This window comes from Anser cygnoides, chromosome 2, assembly GCF_040182565.1.
Source record: "Anser cygnoides isolate HZ-2024a breed goose chromosome 2, Taihu_goose_T2T_genome, whole genome shotgun sequence".
In the NCBI taxonomy this organism is placed as follows: Eukaryota; Metazoa; Chordata; class Aves; order Anseriformes; family Anatidae; genus Anser; species Anser cygnoides.
In genome coordinates, this window is record NC_089874.1 from 8,625,430 (window position 1) to 8,645,691 (window position 20,262).

The 20,262-nt window shown below is 39.8% G+C and overlaps 1 protein-coding gene across 5 annotated transcripts in view; it reads left to right on the plus strand.

Annotated features, from left to right (window-relative positions):
• DPP6 (dipeptidyl peptidase like 6) overlaps positions 1 to 20,262 on the plus strand; it is a 553,890-nt gene that overhangs the window by 461,582 nt on the left and 72,046 nt on the right. For all 5 annotated transcript variants that reach the window (XM_048062457.2, XM_048062459.2, XM_048062455.2 and 2 more), the window contains exon 8: positions 7,545 to 7,665. In XM_048062457.2, coding sequence (XP_047918414.1) covers positions 7,545 to 7,665 — 121 coding nt within the window. The remainder of the gene's footprint in view (positions 1 to 7,544; positions 7,666 to 20,262) is intronic.

Here is a 20,262-nt window from a genome sequence, read left to right on the forward strand (position 1 = left end):
TTGATCATGTGGAATACTTTAATTGGTTCATCACCGATCATAATAATGACATTTTGTTTTTGTAAAGAAAAAGTTAACTTAAAAAAAAATCTTTTTTTCTTTCTATTGTTATATGTCTCTTTGTTATCTGTCTCTTAAGCTGCAAAAACGAACTGTGTGGTGGGGGAGAATGCAAATACTTTGAAGATTTTTGACTTATTGCTTTAACCCACCTGCTATCAAGCTATATTTAAATGGCAACTAGAAAACCCTAATTAAAATACTAGCTGTTATGTATTTTCACTGGTGAGGGCCAGTTTATGATTTTAATACCCTTTTGAAGAACTGATGAGTTGGTGTAATCATATCATGTGCGTTAAGAACAACACTCATGACAGAATGCAAACTTTGATGTTCAACTAGCTTCCATTAATGCTTTTTTTGGTATTCAGAAGATCAGCAAAGTATTCATTAAATCATGCATAGTCAATGAGCAGCAAGCTTTAGAACTGATTTTGAATTGATCACATATTTCTCTGCTGCAGTTGATGTAAGAATGATCATTGCAAAATGCCAAGACCTTTTCGGTACAATGCTTGTCAGATTTCCTTGATATCCCAAAGTGAAAACACAATTATCATATCTCCTTCAAGATGCTGCATGGACAGTGATGGGCATGCTAATTCTGTGTAGTAAGGACAAGTTTTAACTTGGGCAAAACAGCAAGGGAATCTTTCGCTTTGCAGTTTTTCATTTCACAGTCCTCAGCTTCTAGGTTTCACAGGACACCGGAAAATCAAAACTAGCTCAAGCGGGGCTGTCTCCAAATTATTTTAATGGAATTAGAGAACACTAGAAAATGGGGCATGGGGGGAAGGAAGAGATCTTCCTGTATGCACATTTTCAGGAACAGCTTGTTCAAAACTATTTTTGTTTATGATCTGACATTTCCAATCCCCAGTTGCATGCTGTGGCTGTTAGATCCCTCAACCAGTGTATAAGCAAAGAGGTAATTCTTCTCTTCTTCCTGGACACATCATGAGGCTAAAGATGTCTTTTTTTCCGAGTATTTCAGACCTATGTGATATGTAACACCATATAAATATATTTATATTTAATATACAGTTCAATTCACAACATGAAATTTTACCAGCCTTTACTTGACGAAGGAAGGAAGGAAGGAAGGAAGGAAGGAAGGAAGGAAAAAAGTTATCTCACATTATGAAGTTTAAAATGTCCTTGATTAGTCTGTGAGATTGTTCACATGCACATTTGATTGAAGAAATAATTGATGGAAATAGAGTGTTTTGGAGCAGTAGAATCCCCATTTATATCCCAGGGAGTGTTGCAGGCCTGCTTCATTCAATGACTGTTTAACCGTGCAGAAGTCTGGATCTGCCTCAGGTGATTACCTTCATTTACCCATGTATATTCTCATTGGGCTTGTTTGGAGAAATGAGTGCCTGCTGCTTAAGAAATTTGGTGTGATTGACCTGTAGGTAGAAGAGACCAAAGACTTTGGCATGTCTAATTGTAACAGCATCTAAGCGATAGCCACCGAATGTATGCTACAGTCCTTCTCTTGGGGTTGTGCCTCCCTGCAGCAGGAGAGGGCTTTCAGAGACGATGAGGGGTGTGCATGAGGAAGCCTAGCACTAGAGCAATACTAGCTGGGAGCATGCATGTGCTGCCACTGCCATCAAAGAGCTAATGGGCCAGATCTTGAGTGGATGAAGGTATCTGATGTTTTCTGTTGGCTGTCTATATTCAGTGGAAGTGGTAGTCACGTAACTTATACGGACTATTGATTGACTTTATTTGGACTCAGAAGCACACAGACAGCCATCAAAGCTGCTGGAGAAGAAAAATCCCATGGAGCTAGACATATTTTATCTTCCTTTAGTTCTTCATTGGCACCTGCATCTCCCTGCTGAGTGTACTTGGCATCTCAGACAGACTGGATCGTGCCTTTGGAACCACATATTTACAAAAGGTGACAAAAACTCATGTACAAGGTGAGGCAGGATTGATTCCAACCGGTGTGTACTGGCAAATGTACGGAGCATGATACATACAAGAACCATTTTTCTTTGCTATTTCAGCAAAAGAAATGTTACAGTGGCTGCAGTTCTGCCTTTGCAAAAGGAAATATGAGTTCAAGTAAGTATCTTGTTGAAGCTGACCATGACTCTGCAAGTAATTTCATCAGCTGAACATGGAGTTCATAACAGGACAAGGCACATTTTGGATTGCTTCTCTCTCAAGTATTCACAAGCTTATAATAGTTTACCTGATGTGAAATGATAATAATAGTAAGGATGATCTTATGGTTAATGCATCGGAATAGAGCTCAAGCTGTCCAGGTTTGACTCATGTTTTTTTCCAGTGTTCCTATGTGACATTGAAAACTGGATTTGTTTTCTTATATATAGGAATAGTATTAAATATATGTGGCCTCTAGATGCTTTTCAGGAGAGCACGGGTTTCCCATGTGTCCTGTACCATATCTGCAAGATGTTTTAGATAAATGAAGAGGCTTAAAACAGCTCTGGGTACCTGCGTTTGGGCAATTGAGTCTTGTCTTCAGTGTCTCTACTTGTTTTCTTCACTTGCTGAATGGAGACAATACTGCTTATCACTCTATGAAGATGATATGCTGTCGGGTAGGGACTGTCTTTTCTGTGCATTTGTTCAGAACCTAGAACAGCGAAGTCTGTAGATAATTACCTTTACAAAAATAAATTTACTGATCTGCAAAATAAATGTGTTCTTGAGACAGAATTTTAAAATGAATCTGTTATTTTATTTATTCTGCCAGAATACTCCCTCAGTAAAGTGGTTTGACAGTTTATTTGCAAAATACTGTAAAGAGGGAAAAACAAAACAATACAGAACAAAATTCTGAAAATAAAAGAAAGCTTTAACATTAAAAATAGTAGACACTGTTGGATGGAGAAAGAGTAGCATGTTGATTTATAACTATATTTCCCTACTCACCGAGCCTTCTGTTTTGTGACTGTTCACTTCAGACTATAAGGAAACTTGGCCAATCTGGAATTTAAAACACTTTCAAGACAAATCTTTGTGCTTGTCTGTACATGAAGACCGGGTCTGTTGACAAAACTTTCCATGTGAAATGGACAAACTTTTCATGTTAACTACTCTCTGTGGTTAAATCCTGTGGGCTGACCTGGAAGTGGAAAAGGTTCCCTTCTGACATGTAGAAAGCATTCATGCTTCTACAATGTGTCAATAAACTAATAAGCACCAAGGTATTAAATTTATGGTTGGAGATGCTAAATTTGAGTGATGTCACCCATTTAGTGACAAGTTATATATGTTAGAAAACATGGGAGAAAGAGAACATCAGCTCATAATTCTACTTGAAAACTGGAGAATAAATAGAAGCAGTAAAAAGGCAGATTAATGTGTATTAACTTATTTTATCTTGGTCTTGAAGAAATAGGAACCTTACTCACCTTTTTGGCTGGAAGTAAGCAGGGTGGAATAACTGGAAAAGGAGGTGTAATATCCTTTTGCTCAAAATAGTTGGCCACTCTGACTTTCACAGTGGTCTTAAAGAGATTATTTTCATTAGATTCCTGAAAAATTTTGCAAGTAAAACCACTGAAAAATAGCAGTATTCTAATTACTGCATCATAATTACTTACTATCACTCCGGATTGGCTTGGTAGAGAACAATACTTAAGAAGCCTTTAAGCAGTCCCCACACACCCCCAAAAAAAAAAAGAATCCTCCTTAAATCAGTGTTGTTACACCTCTTGTATGTTTTACATGGATTAAGTTTATTTTGTGTTAGTCTAAACATTTATCTTACTGGGTAAGTTTATTTTACTGGATAAATACTTAATCTTTGGCTTAACGTTCTCCTCCTGGCTTAGGCTGCTGGTTCAACCAGCCTAGTATTTATTTCTTCAGTATCAGTTGTGTCACATAAGGAAGTCAAATGGCTTGCAGTAATCAGTTCTAATGTAAGTTGCAAACAGGCAGAGATTTCTTCCCAGCCCAAGTAAATTAGTGCTGTGTTGATACCTGAGGCTAAGGGGGTTGTAAGTTTATGTTGAAAATTTCAGGTGATATCCTGAGCACTATAAAGTTAACAGTAAAATCCACATGGAAATTATTACCCTGGGAGTCAGTGAATAAATTTAAAAAAATAAAAATAAAATAAAATCTTAGTATCCCAGGTCATTCCAGTTGTCTTTGTTAAGGCATATTTCATATTCTGAACCCTTTTATAGCATCCAGCAGAAAGAGAAGGAAGTTCTTTCCAATATTACATCCAGTGGCAAGGAGTTCCATACATTAATTCTACTTTCAGTGGGAGAAAATATTTTTATCTATTTTTTTTAAACATCTCTCTTTCAGGTTTCATTGGTTTCTGTGTTGTTTTGGTTAATAATAATAATAATAAAGGGCAAAAACATCCTTTTCTTCTTTTCTGTCTCATCTTCATTTGCTTGTAGAGCTTATGACTTACCTGTTTATTCTACAAAATTAACTATTTTACTTTCTTCAATCTATGTAGGGATGTTTCTGTTCTTCTTACTTCTTTCTGAATATCTATTTTTTCCTCTGCATTGAATGTGTCATAACAAAAATGAGCATGGTACTCAACCCGCTGATATCTCCTTTGACCCATTCTGTTTTCATTTTATGTTATTACAAGACTAATATGTAAAGGAAGCATAAAATAATGTGAAAGTGATGTCCATACATTTTTTAAATTATTTTTCTTTATACAGATTTCTTACTCTCTAATTAGCTCAAAGGATTGACTCTTTGATAGAAAGTACTTCTTTAATGTAATAAAATCAAAATAGTGGAAAATATTATAAAGGTATTTCATAAAATCATCTAATATCTTTCTAACCCAGACTGTGAAGTAATCCAAAGACATTTCTTTTTTGATGAATAACTGAAGTTCAAAAGCTTTTTCTTAATTTATAAGATACATTACACAGAAATCTTCCTTGTGCTGCTTCAGTTATCTTTTATCTTGATTATGCTTGACATTTTTAGGGTACAAGGCACTGTAGTTAGGAGGATAATTTTAAATTCTCTATGAGGTGCTGCAGTTTGGCTCTGAATTACACGGGAGACAGTTTGAAGTCAGAGCACTATATTATTTTCCATTGCAGCTACCAGATACCGCATGCAGACTGATTAGTGCAATGAAGCTTTGAAAGACAAAACAGTGAAGACAGGAAACATTTGCAGTGCTTTACAAAGCAAAGGGCAGGAGCAGGTTGTCATTCTACCTTATTTATTTTTCCTGTAGACTCATTTAAAATTTAAGGCAATACAAAATACTGCAAAACCTTCCTTTGCTGGGCAAGAAAAGGTTTGCATCACTTGAATAACTCCACCTGATTGTGTGTGCCTGTTGCAGGAGAGACCCCTAAACACCCACCACGTGTGTAGTTGTTGGACTTAGAGGTTTGGGTTTGCCTTACAATAGCATCCTTGAGGTGCCGTGAGAACTGAGAACAGTTTTCTTGAGTCCCAGTCTGACCAGTTTTCCCTCGCACTTTCACCAGTACATGCCACCAAGGTGTTAGGGACTATCCAGGATGCCTCCCATGGACACTGAAGATGTAAAAACAGGGGAGTACAGAGCCTTGCCTGTGGCAGGAGAAGCTGCAGAGCAGGATGGTGTGATGTGGGCTGTCCAAGCAATGTCCTTGTCCCTGCAGCCATCCTATGCTGCCTGCCCCTCTTCAGCCTCCTAGCTGGACTCCTGCTCTTATTATTGGTGCTGCTGCTACTGATGCTCCTTTGTTTATACTGATTTTTATTTTTGACTATGAAAAGCAACCTAGCATTTTGCTCAAAGTGATTTATTCTGCTCAGTCTTCCTGAATTTTATGTGCATTTAAGTTTCAACAACCCTCCCATGCAGGCTAACTAACACATTAAATTCTTTAGTCAGTGTACCTCATCTGGCTCCTCTGCTTACTAAACATCAAGGTACTAAAGACAATGTAGTATCTTGTACAAAAAACCAAAAATGGTTGCAACTTTTCTTAGTTTAAAAGCCCTAGTAGGCTAGAAGGCAGAAAAGCAAGTTACCCATAGGCAAATTCTCAATAACAGCTGACAAAATTAAATTAAAACCTATACTTTCTTCTGGAATCTTTCCAGCTCATCTTTAGGTGAAACACTTACCGTAATAGGATGTGAAACAGAAGCTGAAAGTAAATATTTTTCCCAATTCTATCCTTTCATGAGGGTAACATGAGAAATTGCATTCTTGTATCATGGTATAGACACCTAACATTTGTTCCAATATATCCAAGGCTATAAATCCCCATGTGTAAACGTCTGCTGAACTCTACTAACAGTTTGTCTTATAGTCTGTATATGTTTCCTGATGCCCTACTCGGTACATGTTTGCAGTCTGAATGGAATTTAAAAATATTTTAAAAATCAGAATAGGATGCAGTTCTCTTTGAGTGGAGGAGAGGAGAAGATCTGTGTATTATGGATGACATTCAAGCATCTAAGCATATGATAAAGACTGATATGATAGACCAATATCTCCTCCTTCCTTCCCTCCCTCCCTCCTTCCCTCCTTCCCTCCTTTTTATGGCTGGCTAAAGTTTTGCTCACTTTGCTTACTCATCAACCCTTAAATACCCAAATGAACTGCCTGATTCCAAAAAATGATCTAGGAAATTTAATAACTCGCACAAAATTAGCTTAAAAAATGGGAGACATTTGGGAGTCTGACGCTAGCCCCCTGACAATCTTGGGTTGAAATTTTATGATTGATAAGAATTTTATATTGATACATTCTTGTTCAATTCTTGTTCAAGCTGGAGTTGCTAAGAGGTTGGACTAGGTGATCTTGAAGGCCTCTTCCAACCCCTACAGTTGTGTGATTCTGTGATCATCCCCAGGAAGAAGAGCTGGGGACTGTGGCTGGGACAGAGGTCCAGGGCATCCCTTTGTGTCCCATGCACCCAGTCCCTAGCCAAAACCCCAATCCCCCCATACTTTTTTCCCCATGTGCTGCAATCCCATAGGCTGTCCCACTCTGGCAGCACATGCTGTTTTGTTGCAGTTCCATTAAAAACTAGACGCAAAAATTATGTAATAGTTTGCTGGTCCTGTTTTAAGGAAACAGGAGCAACTGGAAACAAGAAATAAACAGTTTCCAAATACCAGTTTAGTCACCATGTATCATCAAAATTAACTCTGCAAACTGCTGCTGTGTCCTGGCCCCACTTCTTGAAAATCCAGAGAGATGGTGTTCCTTGTTTCATGCCCTCACTGCACTGTTCAATTTCTGAAATGAAGACAGGAGTAAGAAAAATAAAGCTTATATTGAAGGACCAAGGCTTCAGCTTGTTGTAAATTAGCATCCTTCTATTAGTCGATGGCATTGGAGGCAAGCTGTGGAAATCTTTTTTTGACAAAAGATGCTATAAAATGTGCTATGTGATTTTTATACTGCCAATTATTGTAAAAGCAAAATGCAACATTTTATAACGGAGCCACTGCTTAATGCTGTTCTCTTTTTCTTTTTCCCTTCAAATTAGATATTTATCTTTGAGAATAACATCTATTACTGTGCCCATGTGGGGAAACAAGCCATCCGAGTGGTCTCCACAGGAAAGGAAGGTGTTATTTTCAATGGGCTCAGCGACTGGCTATATGAAGGTAGGACACAACATTTAGGGCAGCAGTTAGTTATGAGCTTAAGTTACACTCTAAATCTACAGAACTGTCTGGAATTGGATGTTCAGCACTACATTTCTGGGGATGGGTGGACCACAAGCTGAAAATTTGCTATTCTAACAGTTGTCTGAAGTGTTGGGCTGGAAATAATGTGAAATGATGTCAGAATTCTGTTTTTCAGGCTGTTTTTCTTTCCTTTAGTCCAAAGGTAATAAATCACAAAGCATTAATGAACAGAGCTGCTTCATTATTTAATGGCACCTGCAATCACTCAGAGACGTGCCAGTTGTCAAATCACAGGAAAGGACAGAAGCGGGGAGGAAGAGTGGTTTTATTTTAAGGGAAAAAACTAGGAAACAATTTTACTTGATTGGTTGTTTGCCACAGCCCTAGGTGGGCTCTGGAAGCTGCCCAGATCTTGACAGCTAAAAATTTTCTTAAAAGAGACAGGTCCTCACAGTAATTGGCTTTCTTCCCTTAAAAATAGGCCCGATGGGGCAGAGGGTCATCACTGGAGCACTACTTTCTTTTGGTCCTTTCAGCTGGCAAATGGTCCTTTAGACGTCTGTCAGCAGCTGCTGCAAAATAATCTTGCCTGCCTACTAGCCTAAGAAAAGATCGCAGCCACCTCTGTTCTTTGGGGGGGCATAATAGCCTTTTAAAATAATGTTCAAGCAGAATTAAAATTAAAATATGTACCAGAACACATACACACAGCACGCTTCCCTCTGTCTTCCTGGCTGATGCTGCCAGCAGTTTCTTTCCCTAAGGATCCTCTTTTGGGGACCTGGCAGTGTGACATGGTTTCTCCCTAAAGTTACAAGTCCCAGAACATCCTCCCTCAGGTCCCAAAATTGCCACTCAGAGAGCCCTGTCTTACCTCAACAGAGAAGCCTATTAACTGAGCCCTGCTGGTTGCTTCCAGTTTCCTTGAGCCCTAATGGAACAGAATAGGTTGCCAAATAGCATTCACCATCAATTGGTTTTTAAAATATGAAGCCCTCCTCAAATTACCCTATATCATAGCTAAGTCAAGGCTGTTGGACTCGAAAATGAGGGAATTAAAATCAACTCTTTCATTTGTCATGCCCAAGAGAAACTGGTCCCATACATCAGCATTCAAACTCATCAAACACATCGGTGGAAATCTCTGATACCTCTGATATATTACTTTTGATATTTAAACGTGTGTTGATGTTGTACCACAGAATATTTGCAAGTTAATGTACTCCTTGAGAAGCACTTTGTAACCAGAAGAGTGGCTAAGAAGTTGCAAAATGCTAATTTTATTTTATTTTTTTTCTATTTCTGAATATGTTGCTGAAGTTGTGGGCTGGCCTATTTGACTCTGTAGGTCAAATGAGCATATTGGTACCCATCTTTTGCTGATAAACATCATTTGGTACATAAGGTCTTATGGAGTCTTGCATGCAGCAGCATACTGACAGGAGAAGTTTGTCACGCTGGTGAACTCCAAGCACACTGGCAAGCCTGTGATGACACTTGTGTTTTGCTGACACGTGTTTTATTCAATTACTGGATTGCTCGGGCAGTTTCTTGGCTGACATTGACTTTCAGGTTTGTCCTTTATAATGAACTTACTTGTTAACTGCATGTTAATGTGCTGGGATAATAAATGAACCAAATACTGTCTGCATATACCAGGCCAGGTTCTGTAACCTCTTTGAGCAGCATGTATGGAATAAGACCACTGAACCTGTCATTCCCTGGGAGTTTTGTGGATATCACGACATAACATCCCTTTGGAAATGTCACTGAGTCTGAGTTCAACATTTCATGTTGAAATGAAAACTTCTCTTACTTCACAAGCAATGTAGAGAGAGACCAATAGGAAATGTGAGAAGTGTGCCCAAGTGGTGGGGTACAGAACCTGAACTCAAATCCAGAGCTGGACCGTGTAGGCTGAGCCCCTTCTCATTCATAGCATCACTTGTGCAGTCCTCACAGGGGTAAAGCTGGGACTGGAGTCAGGACTGAGGATTTGTGGCAGATGCGCGAACAAGCTGTGGGGATGCAGGATCGGATCAGTCCACAGCTTCCATGTGTCAGCAGTCTGAATGCATGCATGGATGGATGGAGAAGGATCCCAGAAGAAATTGGGTATTGCATGCTGGTAGGTGGCAAGGGCCACTGGGAGATGGATGACACCCCTACTGCAGTCTGGGAATTCAGGCATCATGGTCAGCAAGGCTGAAGCCTTGTTCTTCCCACAGCTGGGGTGCTCTGCTGACAAGTGATTACCAGCACCTTTGTTTTTCCAAATTATCTCCATTTCTTGGATCCTTCCTCTTTTGGGAGGAACAAACCAAACCAAAACGTAAGTTCAAACTCACCTGAATGGAATTGTTTAAAATCTGAGCAAGGATCAAAATTTACCATCCTGGGCCTGTCTTTCATCTTCCACCATCCCCACTGATGTTTGGAGATATCTCCTCCCATCTCCTTCACAAAGCTGGGTGGGATGCTCAGCCCCACATTTGCTTGCACCACTGCCATCTTAGTGCACTCTCATGGCGGGTGCCGAGCATATGTGGAAATCTCATTCCGTCTGTGCAGCCACCTCCAGCATCTAGTCCGTGAAGGAGCTGTGAGAAACGCTGAAACGAGATCACAGCAAGTTTGGCACCTTGCTTTCCCCTTGGGTGCTCTTTTTGCTGCTGAAGTTCACCACCACCTGCAGAGCCTCCCCAGAGCGCCTGGTGGCTTGCTGTGATGGTGCACGACCTGCTTCTTGCTTTTCCTAAATGCATTGCCAAAAAAATAAAAAGTGAATAAAGATATTTATGTTTGCTATCTGAGGCAGCCAGTTGTAAACATTTTTAGCCATAGTCTTTAAGAGCACGTCACCACCAGCCCACCCCTGCCTTTCCCCGAGCCGCCTGCCTGCTGCACCACGCGGCTCACAGCCCCAGTGCCGCCTTTCAGGGTAACTCCTGACGGCCCGTATGAATAGTGTGCCCAGGGGGAACACTTCTCTTCATAACGTGATTGCTCTTGTCATGACAGAATAGATGCACTGTACTATTAATCATACGTTTTTGCTAAGTCCAGAAGCAGAGCAGAACTAGAGGAGATTTGACAGGCTTTTTTTTTTTTTTTTTCCTTGCCCTGTAAAAACGCAGGAGTTCATTTCAATTCAAGTTAAGCTCTGCTTTTGTAAATCTGCCAAAGGGGAAAAAAAATTCTTCATGGTATTTATGCTGATCTGTAGACTTTTGATAATGTAGTGAAAAACATTTCAAATCAATCAGAGCTTAATCTACTTACTGCATTTAGCTGGAAGGCTATAGATTGATGCATAGATTACTTAAACATGAAAGCATAGATTAAACATGGCTTTTATTACTAAAATAAGCATTGACAATGTTTTCATATAGTTTGACTTAACGTTTTCAGAGCTCTGCCTGATAGATGCTTATGCTAAAATGTAGTGATATCCTATAAGAGAGCTTTTAAAGTTCTGTGGCTGAAACCAGCTAAACATTTAAACAAATAGCACCACCAAAGAGTGCTTTACGTTTCACTGTTTGCTATATGACCAATGTTGGTTTGAGCACATATTTCAGGAACAAGGAGGCTTAAAGATAACTTTTATACAAGTGGTGGCAAGTACAAAGTACTTTCAAAGTGATTGGATAAAAAGATACTTATATATTCTTTATATATGTACTATTTTATTAAGAATGTTGTACATTTTAACAAGTACAGTGCAGCTAAAGCCCATTTCATTTAAGCACTCTGTTGCAGTACCCTTCGACAGAAATTAATTCTGCTGTGGTGTAATTAAAGGGTCTCCATTTGCTACCAGGCACTGGGGGAGGCTGCTGGATGTTGTGCGATGGGGTGGCGGAGGGGCTGTGCTGCAGGTTGCTTGTGTGATGCTGCTCAGTGACACAGAGAGGATGCGGTGTGCCTGTGCTGCAGTTTGGAAACTCGTCCAGTTCATTTGTGTAGGGGAGGGACTCCGTTTCCCTGACGCTGTATCCCGGGGAATGCTGAATCCTGCCAGAGCCTGTTTCAGGCTCCTTTTACATGGCTTCGCTGAGCAGCACAGGGTCCTTTCCTGGGCTGCACTGCTCTAAAGTCCTGGGGTGACCTCCTTTTAGCAAGCCTGCATTCACAGACATGACTCTGCTGTTATGCTCAGCTGCTTGGAAATCAAAGGGGACCAGGACACAAGGCAGGCTCCATCCCTTCACTGATGGGAAGGGAAGGATGGATTTTTACCTACAGATGGGCTAGTCCTATCCATAGATTGTGAAACTGATTGTTTCCCTTTTGTGTTGCTGTTTGTGCCCTCGGACGTAAAAGTAGTCCCTTACGAGCCATTATGCAACGTGATGATCTGGGCACATTTTGTTTGGGGCTGAGGGACTTGGGTTGCAAAAGGAAAAAATGCACATGATTTACTCATTGCCCCATGTCCTCTCAGAGTGATCAGAAAGGTTTGTACTGCTAGTCTCTAAAGATCATCTCAGAGCAAGCACCCCATTCAGACTTGGCCCTGACCTGGTGGCTGGGACATCTCCTCTGGACCTCTCCTCATCCTCGTGCCAGAGGAGCATGTCTGAGAGGCTCACATGGCATTCATTTAAAACTCCTATGCAATACGAGTTACACGTATCCAACATTTCAAATGGATACTCTGTTCTGTTGAGCTTAATGCACCACAGTGTTGCTCTGCTTTATTTTTGGCTGGGGAGCAAGAGGAGCAGTGAAAAGAGACTCCTTCAGCCGTGACTCGTATGTCTTATTAATCTTCATTCTGCCTGCATCTTGCTTTATCACCAATAGATCCTCTTATATGACTTTGCAGTGACACCTGGTGGGAGAGGCCAGGATGTCATCATCATTAAGACGATGAAACTGCAGAATTTTTGCTGCAAGATGTAGTGAAAGACTCCCAGTTTCCCCTCCCATACATTTCCCTGAAACTCTCCTTGAGCTTGGGGGAACAACATACCCAAAGCTACTGGCTGATTCATGCTAATAGTGTTTCTGTTCCTTTTCTAGGCTGTGCAAAGAGAGGAAAGAGAATGCAGTAATAAAGAAAAATCTTCCATAATTTAATCAGCATCTCAGAAAAATCAGAGAGTATATTTAGAACGTGTATGGCTGGTCTCAGAGGTGCTGTGCCCGGTAACAGCTGCCAAAATAAATAGCATTTCTTTTGAGCAGTATCTTTTATGCTTAAAGTATTTCAAGCAACTGAAGTAGATATATTTCTTAAACTTGCAAGTATTAATCCTGGGAAGCTGTAAATGGTCTTTAATACTGGTTAAGTGCTAGATAAGTTTGCTGAGATAGTGCCCCGCTTAATTTCCTAATTTGTCTGCGTGCCAAGTTTGTCATTGTATAACTCAAGAACTCTGAACTTCTTCTTGGAAACAGGAACTTTGATGATCAAATTGAAAAGGGACATTCATAATTAGACTGAAAGCAAGTAAGTACCCAAATTCCTGTTCAGTGTCACCAGAGGAGATTAGATATCCTTACATCTGGTAATATAAGCCTAGCCTTTCCCAGTAAGCAGCTCCAAGGCTTTGGGGGAGGGAGGAAAGGGGGGGGGGGGGGGGGGGGGGGGGGGAGTATAAAGAACTAGTCTGAGTCATCACTGAATTTTTTAAGATCCTCTGGATAAATTAATCTCTCATCAAAAGGATTCTCAAGCCAGGGCTCCAGACAGACAGAGAGGCCAGTCCTAATGGGACTACTAATGAAGCAGACGACTCCTTTTGGACAAAAGATGTGAAGAGTCGCTAGGGCAGTGAATGGCGAGTCTCGTTTGTTTGTTTTTAAGAACTTTCACATTTTCAGGTAAAAAGAATTTTCCATGGAGCTGGGTGAATGTGCAGTCCTAATTATCTTCCATCAAAGGGTAAAGGAGCAAGGACAACAGAGGGCACTTGGAGATGTCTTCAAATAGTGCCACAAATGCACCCTGAGTCCCAAAAATCATTGGGTTGTCCTCAGGACTATGCTGGTGCTATCTGGGACTTTTGATGAAGCTGCGTGGAATTTTTTCCCCTTATTTCTGTGCTTGTTCAGGCAGGGTAGGAAGCCCAGTGTGGTGTTTCAGTGACATTGTCACTGTATTAGAATAGAAAGCTTTCTTCTGTTTTGCATATTGGGCATCATTCAGCATTGCCCATTAAGTACATGCAGCTGTTGTGTAGCACTTGCAGGCACACAATTCCCAGTTGGCCATTATTTATCTGTCTATTGAAAATGTAGGTGACTTTTTTTTCTTTTTTTTTTGTGCACCTTTATTTTCATGCTGATTTCTACCAAATGTACATAAAATCTGGCCATTTCTTTTGCAACTGCATAAGAATGAGTAGCTCTTAACCTCAGCCATGTGTTTGAAGTGGATGCTTCCACCGTAAATAATTCCGTTCCCAGGAAGATCAACTATATACAGCAATATTTAGCCTTATCCATGTTAAAACAGAAGGAAAATGAAAGCCTTAAACTTCACCTGGTCATGTAATGAAAGGTTTGGTAGAAGTTCCATCATCTTCTAGTTTTGACTGAGGTTCCCTGTCCCGGGGAAGCTTGCAGTACAGCTTGCATCACTGGGGATGGGCTCCTGGCCCTTCTCATTTGGCTAGGGTCAGACAAAATTGAACCATTTACAATGCACATTGTGAACACCTGCCTCGAAATCAGCAAGCTCCTGAAAACTTTAAAATGTGCTGTTATCTGGACTGGCTTCAAAACCCAGCACCACACTGCAGTAAGCCATGCCAGCTCCAGCCCAGGCTTTAACCTTCGCTTTCTGTAGAAGGTTGTTCGGAAGGGGGTTGCCAGCCAAACCCAACACCTGTCATCCTCTAATTTTTGGATTGCCATCATTCAGAATTCAGGATGACTTTTGGAAGGGAAACAGAATATTATTTACTGTGGTCAGCACTCTCCTCGGGGCGGTGGAAGGCAGCCAGATGTCCATCCTGATATCGCTAGTCAGCCAGCAGCTGCCAATACTCTTAAGTCAAGAGGCATTTGGGGAGTGAGGATGTTGGTGTTTGTACCAAAGACGTGCACCCTTTCCTTTCCCAGAAGACCTGCTTAAAAAGTTGTTTCCTCAGGAAGAGCTTTGAGCCTCCAGGCTTCCCTTGGCATCATGTTCATATGTTGGACACTTCACTGGAAGGAATTCAGAGCTCCTTCAAAGCTGTGGCTAAGCTGAATGTGGGCTGTCCCCTCAGTAGCCCCTGTTTGGTGGCAACTGGTGGTGACAGCTTGGAGGTATCTCGTTCTCAAGGTATCATGCTTCTAGATGTCCTGGACACAGTCAGAGAGGAGATTCTAAATAAATCTGATCTGCTCTTGTAGTATTTTAGGGAGCTTCTTCCAGTTCCTTTCAATTCTTCCAGTGTCTTTCAATTAATTATTTCAATTCTTCCAGTGTCATTCAATTCATTCTTTGCTGTTTTTGTGCTGCTGTTGTTAATTTTTTTTGTCTTATCATTGGATGATTTCTATATACGTGCAGTAATAACAAAATAAAACTGTCATATATCACCGTTTCCAGAGTTTTAATCTTCTAAGAAAAGGTAATATTGAATTGCAATTGGTCTGCATGGCTGTATGATTAAAGAGATTATGAAATTAATTGAATCTCTTTCTGAAAATAGATTTGCGGTCAATATAAAAAACATGAGAGCACAAATTGTCTTCAGTTAGAGCAGTTTAAATCCAGACTAAGTCTTCTGATCTCTGCAGATTTAGTTGAGATGTTCAGCTTCCCACAAAATTTAACCCAACTGTTGTGGTAGAATCTCTTCCCTTTCATTGCTATTTTACTGTTGCTGCTTTATCGGGCATACAGTTAGCTCTTATTTACCTTATGTGAAAAAAGAGATACCCAGTTTGCAATCAAATTAAACCTGATTAGTTAGCTATTGTTCTGCTTAAGTATGTGAATAAAAATGAAAAATTGACATGTAAAATATGTAGATCAGTGTAAAAGTATTAAAATAGCACCTGGTAGGTATCGATAAATAAATACTGCATCACTGACCCTAATATTTCTAAAAAATGGTGTATTAAAAGTTGTATAACACAGCTATTAGAGGTTTCTGATTGCATGTGAGTTCTGTTTCTCTGCTCCAAAGTCATTTACAGTAGCCTCGGGTTAAATACTGTATTTCAGATCTGTGTCCCCATTTTCTGATTATGCTGGCATTTTGAGTAACTAATTAGTAAACTAGGAATTTGAATATCACAGAATAGATTTTGAAGGACACCATGCTAATTTGAAGTCTGGAATAACTCTGTGGAAGCTCATAGTGGTGCTCCAGATCTTCATTCATACAGCACAACATGGGTTGTGCTATAATATTCCTGCTGTGTGTCCACTACCAGAGTTGCAAATATCTTAAATTGACGTTATTCCCAGGGAAAAACAAAAACAAACAGACAAACGAACAAAAGAGTGTGAATGTTACACAACACTCACAAATACTCTCGATTTTGAGAGCTTTGTGAGTTTTTGAGTCACTGATATGACTTTTTCCTCCATAAAGTCATATCAGTGGGTTGATATGATAAAACATGGAGAATGCATTTACGTGTTGAGGTTAACTGTGGAGAAATCAAAAATGCATCATTTCTGTATTGGCAGAATTGAGTTTGGTTGCTGAGACAAACATAGCAGTCTTCCAGGCTCTAGAATCCTGTAGAAGATTAAAAGAATTTGGGGTAATTTGCACAAAAACATTTCGCATAAATACTGGGGGGAAATATATCTGTTGGGGCATGTCGCCCAGGGACACTGTAGGAATCTCTGTCCCGGGAGGGTTTAAGAATGCGTTGGACACATTTCTGTCACAGGTTGTTGAGATAAAAGATCGCTATTTCAGTGCTGCGTGGGGATTAGAAGATGTCTTTGGGTTTCTTCCAGACCAACAATTATACAATTTTATGTCTAGTTTTGATGGACCTTTCTGATCTCTTTGCGGTTACACGTGTTGACTCCAAGATTACAGAGTCACTGTAAATGCTTTTGGAACATCCCTTCAGATGGTACAAAATACCTTCATCTATACAAAGTAAGGTAAACACATAACCTCTGCTCGTACGACATCGGTGTAGTGAGTGGAGCTCTTTGTCACAGCACATCTACATTTGTCTCATTATTCCCCTTCTTTCTCTGAGTGTCTCCATGATTTTTCTGTTTAAAAAACGTATCTTAAAGGAAAGAACCAAGCTTAGTATTTTTAAAGTGCTGCAATCACAAAGTGATTAAAGTGACAGAAAGAAGAACAGCCAAAATTGAAAGCTGCTGTAGAAATATTGTTGTTGAATAATTCCATCAATTTGACCTGTAAAGTAAATTTCTGTATCTTTTTCATTGTTGCATTGATTCTTCTGTGGTTCAGCCTTGCTTATCAAAATTCAGGGGCCAGTGGAAAACCTACAGGCTGTTTAAGTAGTTATTCTCTTTGCCTCACTGATCTTTGGCCTGAATAAAGACTGTGTGCCAGAAGAAAAAATAATAATAATAATAATGTATTCTGTCCAAATTAGAGCAAGTGAAAGCTACATGAAACGGATGAAAATTCTGCTGAGAAATGTGAGCCTTACTAGAGGTCTGACCTACCCAGTGTTGTATAAATGTAGCAAAATCAAAAGAATATCAGAAATAATGACAGAAGTCAGCTCATATGTTCATAATTTGCACACATCAGGTTTCCTAATGGGAAAAAAAAAAAATGTAATAAAGTGTGTTGAAAAAACTGCAACTTCAGCTCCTAACATGAGCTGGAAACAGCCAGAGGTGGGAGCAGGTCTATGAGCAGAAGGGCAGAGGAGGCAACGACCCGTGAATACAAAGGGCGAGCTCCTGCTGAGGGCAGTCAGGAGCTGAGGAATGCCCCCGCAGAGCTGAACTCGGCTGTTCCCTCTGGCAGAACAGGCAGGAGGTTAAATCTTTGTATGTGAGAAGCAGCCTCCAGCACTGCTATCTGTGTTCGATGTTACGTGAGGAACGACAACCGAGATGCTAAGGTGCTGGTTCTGGGAAAACAGGATGGTTTTAGACGTGTGTCAAGATGCCAGCTCTCCACCAGGCAGACCTCGGTCACCTTTTGTACATGAGGATATGGGTGCTACAGGTCAAAATACAGTATATTTTTCAGATTGGAGTGAATAAGCTCCACATTGATACCTACCAACACGTGGAGATAACCATACCTGGATTTTTGCTCTGGATCAGGAAAACCAAAGAACAAGGGCAGATCTTTAAAGAGTCAGATTGGCATGCCAGAAGTTGCTGGAAGATAAAGCATCCAGGGGTTATATCACCCTCAACACGCTATTAGTTTATGTCACTATAAGTAACTACCATATGGCCTCACTCCTGCACCAGCTGTTTTCCAGCCTTCAGTGGATACAGGTCTACAGGGCAAACTATGCCATAGAGTAACCATAATTAGAAAAGTGGAGGAAATAGCATATCTTAAAGATCCTCTTAAAATTTAGATGAGTAAGTATCAGAATGCAAGTGGCCAGCATTGGCTGCTGTGTGCCAGGCTGGGGACAGCAGCTGCCTGCAGACACCCTGCAGCTCTTGGTGCTGAACCATCAGACCTTCAGCCAGCTTGTGCTACCATCTTGGCAAGCTATGATTGTATGCCAGATAATTCTGCTTAGACTCCTTCATTTTTTTTTGGGGGGGGGGGGGATGACTGAAAACTTGTGTCCTATTTCCCAGTCATAAGAAGTTTTAAGACCATGAAGTTCTAGCCCATCAATCTATGCCAGAAAATTTTAGTTTACAGTTTAGAGTCACATCAAACAGCACAGCAACACAAAATGCTAAGAGCTCAATATGCTAATTCATTTATAATTATTTAAAATTCTGCTTATTAATAAGTTCCTTGGTTGTGGATTTTTTGAGATTTTAATGAGTGTGGAAGCACTCTGTAGTTCTAAAACTACATCAAGTGATCTGTGTTTTTATTCACAACATTATTTGTGAAGTAGCCAGGACATCTTGATGGTTGTGCCATCAAAGATTGCCATATGGATATAAGCTACACTACAGAAATATCTCCCGTTTTTTTTTTTCCCCTGGTATTGATTACACAGCAAAGGTCAGCCACTGCAGTCTGTTGGGCAGAGTATTTGAACTCCAGCCTATTAAAAGAAAATTATTTCCCTTGATTTATGTAGGGAACAAATATGTCAGAAAAGTGGATGTAAAATTCACACATTACAATCTCATTTAGTATGTATAACACTCTGATGTATATTTTAGATTCCTTTAGATCCTTATCCTTTAAATAAGGAAAATTATATGATTACGCAGAAGTTGATACCTCTAACCAATGCACATGTTCCTTAAACTTCTCAGAATTTTACTCCAAGACTTTGCTTGTTTTTTGGGTTGTTTCAACTGAATTTCATAGCATTATATTTTTGAATATAGACAACTAAGCTTTAAATCTATGATGTTTGGGCTTGGCAACAGAGAATCATACCTTCCTGCTGATACCTGCTAGTAGTTATATTCCAGTCTAAGAAGTATTAAGAATTCTCGAAAATGTAGAATAAAGGTTTACATCATATTTCAAGTCTAGATGCTCTCTGTATAATAATATTAAAATTATAAACAGATAAACATGATAAACAGATATTTTTTATTATTATTATTGTCTCAATAGTACAATCATTTAAAAAGAAGAACTACAGGATTATTTTTCACTGTGATTTACAAAGTTCTTGCCCAGAACATCTGTAAATTTCTCATGCATCTCATTTTCTTATGCATCTGTAATTCCCCTCCAGGCTGAATCTTTTACTGTTTTCTTCCTAACTATATATCCCTATTTTTTCTTTTTCTGGTTTATGCTTGAGGTATTACTTTTATGCTGTTTTTAAAACCTGGTAAAAGCTGGTTTTTGAGTTTTTTTTTTGTTTGTTTATTTGTGGTTTGTGGTGGTTTTTTTTTTTAAATTCTGTGGGGTAACAAAAGCAACAAAGACTGAAGGATAGAGGCTCTGTCTCAGAGGGAAAGAGTTAATACAGAAGGGCATGTGAACATGTGTTGGCAAAAAGAAGTAAGTCCAGTCGTCTTCAAAACTTCATTAGAGATCAGAGAAACAAGCAAGATTGCATTAGCTAAAAGAAAAACCCTTATATAGCAGGGTTTAATCTCTTTGGAAATGTTGCAGAGTTTATTTGAAAAATAAACCTAACAATACTCTATTAAATTTATAGAGGAAATGGAAAGCAGAAACTCGGAGGCCTGTAATTGGCACCTACAAATATAATCATTAGAGTGAGTAAGAAGTAATGAAGGAGGAAATCAGATGCAACTCACCTCCTTAGCCCTTCGCAGGAAGGTGGAAGTTACATTGCCACCGTGTGGTGAGACTACCGAAAGCTAGGAGCAGCTATCCGCGCAGTCAGGAGTGCTGTAAACAGTCACAAATCTGCATGATTTGCTGGAAAAATAAAGTATGCAAATAGCATCCTGATTAGAAAGGAGAAGTGATGTGAGATGAAATCGCATTTTGCTTTTGATTAGTGCGTGCCTTTGGTTCTTTGGTG